The sequence below is a fragment of the Actinia tenebrosa genome, unplaced genomic scaffold (assembly GCF_029948245.1).
Source record: "Actinia tenebrosa isolate PJP-AT-01 unplaced genomic scaffold, QUT_ActTen_1.0 PGA_scaffold5__44_contigs__length_20552954, whole genome shotgun sequence".
Classification (NCBI taxonomy): domain Eukaryota; kingdom Metazoa; phylum Cnidaria; class Anthozoa; order Actiniaria; family Actiniidae; genus Actinia; species Actinia tenebrosa.
Genome location: NW_028292582.1, coordinates 18,867,643 through 18,875,402, shown reverse-complemented (window position 1 = coordinate 18,875,402; position 7,760 = coordinate 18,867,643). Strand labels below are relative to the sequence as shown.

The 7,760-nt window shown below is 35.5% G+C and overlaps 1 protein-coding gene and 1 pseudogene across 1 annotated transcript; both read left to right on the top strand.

The window, feature by feature from the left end:
* The first annotated feature begins 491 nt into the window (after positions 1-491).
* LOC116303593 (all trans-polyprenyl-diphosphate synthase PDSS2) lies at positions 492-4,788 on the top strand. Its single transcript, XM_031713165.2, has 3 exons — positions 492-1,051; positions 1,772-2,106; positions 3,338-4,788. Exons 1-3 carry the CDS (start codon positions 586-588, stop codon positions 3,716-3,718), a joined length of 1,182 nt encoding a protein of 393 aa, XP_031569025.2. The 5' UTR covers positions 492-585; the 3' UTR covers positions 3,719-4,788.
* A 2,054-nt stretch (positions 4,789-6,842) lies between these two features.
* Positions 6,843-7,571, top strand: LOC148906806 (uncharacterized; annotated as a pseudogene).
* Positions 7,572-7,760: the final 189 nt, after the last annotated feature.

Sequence of the window (7,760 nt, the reverse complement as noted above, 5' to 3'; positions counted from 1 at the left end):
GGGAAAGCGGAAATAAAGCATAAAAAAACAAAATCTTCACATTTTTTCGTATTTTTTTCCTTTTATGGCTCGAAAATTTTATTTTTAGAATTTAGATTAAATTTCGTGATATTAATTGGAAATATGACCTAATCGTCTCCTAAGAGAAAGCTTTTTCTATCTCTAAAAATAACAGAAAGAACAACGGACACACAAGATTCTTTCAGTGAATTTTGTTTTTCTGGTTAAACTTTGTTTGGCAAAATTTTTTATGTCGAAAAAAATATTTTAAAGATAAAATTTTTACGATATTCTCGATCATTTCATTATGATAATCAACAAACAACGTACATAAGAATCATAAGTTCAAAACTTCACCCAAAAACCTATCATATTTTACTTTTTTACATCCCAAAAAAAATCAAATTTCGTGAAACTGGGGTTCCTGTGTTATTTCTCCGCTGATTGCAAGTACGACTGGCTCAAACTTATGCAGCATTCAAAAATTTTTGTTCAAAATTGTGCGTTAATTTTATGTAGAATTTGGGGTAATTAGTAATATCTTAATGAAATAAGCCAGGCTGCCTTGGATAGGATGCCAGTAAAATGAGGTCCGATTCAGCAAGGCAAATATTTCAAAGATCTGGTAGATTTTTGGGGCATCCACGTGAGAGATGTCCAAGACTTCTTCCATCAAGACTTTTTCCATCAAGACTTTTGTGGTCTGCAAGAAAAGACGATTTAACTCAAGCGTTATCAGAAGCTGAAAAGCTAGTCGGTTATCCAACGTCTTTTCTAAGCCTACGGTGTTTGTTAAGCGATGAACTTTCTAATATAGCCATGTACATGCAGAGATTAGTAGGGAGTAAGCATCCATTGTTGAAGACTGCTAGGGGTTTCGTCTATGATGGTCACTATGGTATGCAGACACGAGGGCTGCTTGTACTCCTGGTTGCTAAGGCTGCAGCACCTTATTTATCTAGTGATGATGTTAGTATTGAGCAGGAGGCTGTGTCAGGGATTTATTCTGGTCAACGACAGCTTGCTGAAATTACTGAAATGATCAATACAGGTATATATGTGTGGCTGGCTTATGCGCAGAGGCTGGGAGAGGGAAGCTTTAGTTTTGGCTCCCAACTTTCAGTCTTATACATACTAGTGTACTATATTTTAAGTTCCCATCCTTTTCGGGCACAATCTTTTCTCATTTCATTTCCCATTCTATTCCCTTGGATATTATTTCTTTTTTACCTTTGCGGTATCAAAAAATTATGTGTTCTGATTGGTTGTTGGAGTGAGCTCACCTTGAGCTTACCTTAACATGATTATAAAAACAAGTGCAAAAGTAAACAGGGATAAAATAAATAATTTAGCTACCATCTTAGAGTCAATACTCCAGTTTTGAGTTCTCAGTTGCTCAGGGTTAGCCTCAATTTTGTGTAGAATACTCATGTGTTTCTGCGAAGGTCCGTGGAATTTCAAAGTGTTTGTATTGTTAAAATTGTGCATTCTTTACTTTACTGTTGGTATTTGTGAATATTTAGACACTGATATGAGGCTAACCCTGAGTAAATGAGTCTGTAATCAAGGAACACAGCGGTAATTTGGAACTCGAAACTGGTCTATTCTGCCCTTGGCCTGGAAAACAAACCTCTGTCTATGGCATCAAGCTATATGTTCCAGACCTTGGCCATAACTAGTTTATCCCGATCCGGACAGACTTAGGAAGGTAAATATCTTCTAGTGATTCAGTAAAAGAGTAACTCAAATAGTGATTTTCTTCTTTATCCAGCCTATCTTATCCACTGTGGAGTAGTAAACCTGGAATCCCTATCACCACTAGTGAAACTAAAAGACATGGAATTTGGCAACAAGATGTCTGTGCTGACAGGGGATTTTTTACTTGCAAGCGCTTGCACAGGATTGGCTCGATTAAACAATACACATGTTGTTGATATGATATCAGAGGTCATTGGTGATCTGATGGAAGGGCAAGCAATGAAGAATCATCGTAGTGTTAAAGATTTATCACTAGAGTTCTGGCGGCAAGTTGTTTTTAAGTCTAAAGCAAGCCTTTTGGCTAGCAGCTGTCAAGCAGTTCTCAAATTAATGAACCACTCCAGTCAGGTGAGGAAATCGTGGGACTCTTTTATTCTTGTATTTACCCTATTTTTTGCTTTGTCTACAAGTCTTTTTACAAGTTCGATAAGATTTTGTCTAGATTGAAAGAAGTTCAGAGCAACAATGACGTGAATGAAATGATTAAATTTTTGGGGTATCACTGCCAGTTAAATTTAAAAATCGTGGAAGTAGCAGCCTTGTCGTTTTTCTGCTCTGCCGTAGTGGTACAAGAACAACAGCATATCATCATAGTCATGTGATGAGTTTGCTTAGCTTATTACTAAAACATCTTGCTATTTTACTTCCAAGGATGAAAGTTACCACTTCCTAAAGACCCATATAACTGGCACTATACCCTATGTTTTGCTTTGTCTATAAGTCTTTGTCTGGTCTTTTTATAGCTTCAGAACAAATATAGACATTTCCAATTATTTCCAAGCACTCAATAGACCACTTAATTACCTTGGGCATAATGTTTTTCTCTTTCAAACCATATGGTATTCCCTTCAGGATAAGAAGTTTTGTTTTAGTTATATCCATATTTAATTTGTCTTCTCATGCAAAACTGTTAAGCAAAGAAATGATACTACAAAATGACACCCGGGGGAAAATGAGAAAACATTATGGTTAAGCCAAAGAAGTATTTCAGTCTAAATTTCAATTTTAACATGCAATACAAGGGAAATTTTTTGCAATTCAAAACTTACACCAGAGTGCAGATAAGGTTAAATACACTTTAAAACAGACCTTTCAGTCTAAGGAGGAGTAGGATTTAGACAACTATTACTATCTCTAAGTGACAATGGTCAAACATGGCCAATACAATGGGCCTTATTTAGTTTCATAAACAACCAAGCTTGTAAAAAACCTTATATTTCATAACCACCACTCCCCATTCAGGGCCATTCCATGAGGTTCCCTCCACACGCACTACCATTCTATATTCTATATTTACAACATACAACACTCAACTCACATGTTGATTTTTATGGAGGGAGGAAACTGGAGAACCGGGAGAAAACCCTTGTGGCAATGGGATAGAACAACACACTAGACAAACTCAACTCACATATGATTGTGTCTGAGCCAGGGCTCGAACCCAGACCACTGGGGCCAGAGGTGAGTGATAAACCACTACGCTACCCATGCCACCCCCTAGACCACAATACTCCATTTTTTTTAGCTCAGAAAAGATGTATGGTAGCAGTTGCTAAAATTTTAGGAATTTCCCTTTCAGTTACAAGAAAAGGCCTTTGAATTTGGGAATAACATTGCTTTTGCCCACCAACTAAAGGATGAAAGCCAGTCTCTACAAGATCCACAGGCAAGTATAAACATTAACAGTGTCCCTGTTATCTTATCTTTACACAAGAAAAAAGTAAAAGACCTTGTTGAAACACTTATCAGAGTGAAATCAGAAGATGACATTGAAGCTTATGAAGAGCAAAGCAAGGAACTTCATCAGTATATCGACAAGGATAGTATTGCTAGAGTACAGGCAATGATGGTAGATTATAGTAACAAGGCATTTATAGCACTGAAAGGCTTTCCTCCCTCAGAAACAAGGCGAGCCCTGGAAAACATAGTCAATACTGTCTCTCATACATATGATATGTGATAGGAAGATATAGTTTGAAGGCAAGTATAGTGTTAATAAGTTGTTTTATTTAGTTGTAAAATAATACCGATAACAAAGCAAGCCGTGGAAAACGTAGCCAATGCTGTTTCTCGTCATATAATATGTGATAGGGATATATAGAGTTTAAAGGCATGGTAACCGTGCATTAAAACATACACCTAATCACAAGAACGTCGTTTTATAAAAAAAAGGGGGGGACAAAAAGCAAATAAGATTAAGATTAATTATTTCACTGTTTTGAAGGTATAAACTGAAATTTGTCATATTACCTTGTTGGTATATAATAAAATATATATATATATAGTTAATACAATTTTTTTCATTAATTCCTAGTTTTTTTTTTTCTTTTCTCATGATAGCGTTATTGCAATTAGATGTATGTTCATAAACTCATTTAGAATTCAACTCTTTTTTTGGAATTCTTCATTATCTCAAAAAGTTCTAGTGGACCCATGTTCGACCCTTGAGGCACACCACATGACATCTTATTAATAGCATCCACCCTTAAGTTGTTTTACCGTATTTACTCGTTTAGACGCCACCCCCGAATAGACGCTGCATCTGCGGTTCGACGTTTATTTGAGGAAATAATAATTTACGATAAATGATAAAGAAAAAGTGGATTTCAAGTTTAAACCAGCAACGGAAATTTATTTTCTTTTAGAACAACATTTTTAAGTTCAAAGTGACTGTACTATTTTGTTCTTGCGTTAAGTTCTCTTTCAAGAATTCTTATTGAATAAAGTAATTTTGAATAAACGCTAACCCCGAATATACGCCCCCCCCAATAAACGCCGCAGCTGGACCACGAGAAATTAAATAAATGCCGCGGCGTCTAAAAGAGTAAATACGGTAATCGAATCCAGGCATCCCAGACCTCCTATGTATCCTATATTTCCTATAATTTGTATAGGATCCTATAAATAGCCTACATTTAAAGAAAACCTCCTATATTTCCTATAAATAGGACAACTGCTGAGTGATACTTTTATATTTTACACTGTTTAGCATATTTGGCGAAGGAAATAAAATGGCCCCCTTTTTTTTTTTTTTTTTGGTTCTGTTTTTTTTATGGCTTTTTAGTTCTGCAAATCATTGCCTGTGCACCTCCTGATCCCTGGTTACGCCTCCGAAAAGCTATCTTAGCTCCTATAAAGTGCATATATTTTTTGGGGAAAATCCTATATTTTCCTATATTTAGAACTTGCACAGCCTATATTTCCTATCAAATTTTACTAAAAAGTGGCTGGGATGCCTGCGAATCTTAAATTGAAAAGTTTTTATAACTCTTGACGAAAAATCGATCTTTCACAGATATTCTACCTGATACGGGAAGACTGTCACTGTGCGATGCAGTGCTCTAAAACCGCCCAAAATTCTTCATTTTGACGATAAAAATCAAATTCGCAATGAAATATATTTTTAGCAGAATTTATATTTTTTAAATTCCAAGTTTATTTTTGCAGTGGAGCCATTTCTTTACCTTGACGATAAAAAATTAAATTCGCAATAACATTTTTAGCAGAATTGTTTTTTTTTATTCCGAGGTTATTTTAGCTCGCATTAAGATCATTGATAACAGCTGTCTGTGTTCTCGAGGCAGCGAATAAACAGATCTTATTACGTAATCTACAGACAGTTAATGAGGATCAAATTTTTCCAGTGAATTAAGTGCCCAATCCTAAGAAATCATCCTTTTATTCCAAACTGGAATTTCTTAGAAACTTTTTCTGGAATCTATACAAAACGGTTAATTAAACTCTAGCCTGCGTAGCGGACGCCAGTGCTGCTCCCCTTTCTCCTCCCCCTCCTGAAAGCGCCGCTTCGCATTCTATTTAAATCTCGATGATAAAACAACCAATTTATCTATCTAACTATTAGTGTTGGCATTTTATCGCAGCGGGGACAATCAGAGAACTCTAATCAAATACAGCGCAATTAACGCATCCAAGAACACATCGGAGGTGGGCTTTCCTGCTGCTAATCGGCTCTCAGCACCATTAAGGTCAGGCTCTCGGTGAAAAATAGACAAAAAAGAAGAAAATAATTACTATTCTTTATGTATATATCCTATGAACTTCAAACTTATACCAAATGTTCATGACCATCACAGGTCTTGACAGAAAAATAATTGTTTCCATAGCAACAATCACGTGACTTTTAGAAAGCATAATGTATGCAAAAATATGCCCTTTGCTAAAGCGTCTAGAAAACGTGCTCATTCTTTACATACACCAAATAAGATTACTTATAAGGGCAGCCAATGTATTAAATTAATTAGAACCAACTGGAAAACAAAGATTTTAAGTAGATTTCTAACACAAAATGCATGGCATTCATGAACTTCACTCTAAACAAACACTTTACTCTTTTTAAAAGTACAAACAGCATTCGCTTTCACGATTTCCAGTTACAAAAGTATAGTTTTACTACTGAAAATCATAAAACAGGAAAAAAAATCGCTTTATTTGAAAATTTTCCCTTTTTTCTAGCCCCTTTTTTGCTTGAATATCCGAGATTCAAAAATTGAATTCAGGCTCACATAGAACTGGTCAGCTGTCTGCTAAATAAGAAAAGTTCCCATGGTTACATGGCTAGTAAGTGAGGTAATTAAAGATGGCGGACGGAGTACATGAAATTTATTGCTTTAGATTTTGAGGCTATGACTGCCTAAACAGACGAGAATTTTGCCAAAAAAGTGGACATTTATCCTAGAGATGCTCTTAAGATATAGTGCTATGTAGGTATTTTTCCAATATTTGCGAATCATGAACAGAAAACACTTAATTTTACGTGCAAATATGTTTTTTTTTGTATTCGTAACTTGTTGTTTCCTATAATTTAAAAGTAGTTTTGAAAACTACGAGCGCACTGTTAAAGGTTTTGAATTCATCAATAAATAACTCATAAAATACTTAACTCTTTGATTATTACTGATAACGCTGCATTAGTTTGAGCGGGAATTTCAAGGCGCGTAAACTAGTACTTGATGTAACGATCAAAGCTCGTTCATCTTATTTCTACTATATATTCTTCAAAATACCATAAAGCGATAATAAGTCTATAACTGGGCGTTTGCAAAGTTTCCAAGGATTAACTGGCGATGTCAGGGACATTTCTGTGTCCTAATTCTTGTGGATTTGCGAAAGTTGCTGCATTGGAGATCGCAAGGACCACTGTATTGATAAGGGAACAAGGAGAAAGTTCGACAAAATATAAAGCACACCTGAAGACTGAACAGTATAATAAGTTTAAAAGTATCTTTTCATCCGATGATTGGGAAAGATTTTCAATCGATTTCATTAAATTCCATAAGAAACTCCAAGCCTTAAGAGAGAAAGTTAATAAGTGGAACGTCAAGAAACTAGAAGAAAAATCTAAATTCCTCGATACTTTCTCCCTTAAGAAATGGATTAGTCTTCCAGAAGCTTGAAAGAGAGAACACAGCCTTGCCAACTGCAAAGGATGTGCTATCCGATTTTCTGATATACAGGCATATTTTCCGGTGAATTCACCTCAGCTTAAAGCCAAGGCAAAGAGTAATCCAGTGTTTGCAGCTAGGAGTGCTGCAGAGAAGTTATATACTAAAACCCCTCAAACTAAACCCCTGAAAAATGACATTAAAACAGCTGCTAGGGACATGTATAAAGCTGTTGATGGCGTGTTTGAGAAAAGGTTTAACACAAGTTTTGCAGAGGCCCTCTCAAAAGTTACAGAGTTGAACCTTCAACATAAATCAAAAAATGAGAGACGGAAAGAAAGAAGAAACCACTACAAGCAAAATAAAGATAAAATTGAACAACAAATGAATGACACTGCATTTTTGAGGTGAGTTAAATCTAAAACATAATCACTACACTATTATTCACTTTTGATCAACAGAACCTAATCAAAAATACTTAAATCTTGTGGAAATAACTCCTGCTAAAATCCTCCAATCATGCAAATAACAAGAAAAACTAACACTTCCCCTCAATAAAAACAAACACCAGCTCTGATAGCACATCATTTTATTTTTCAT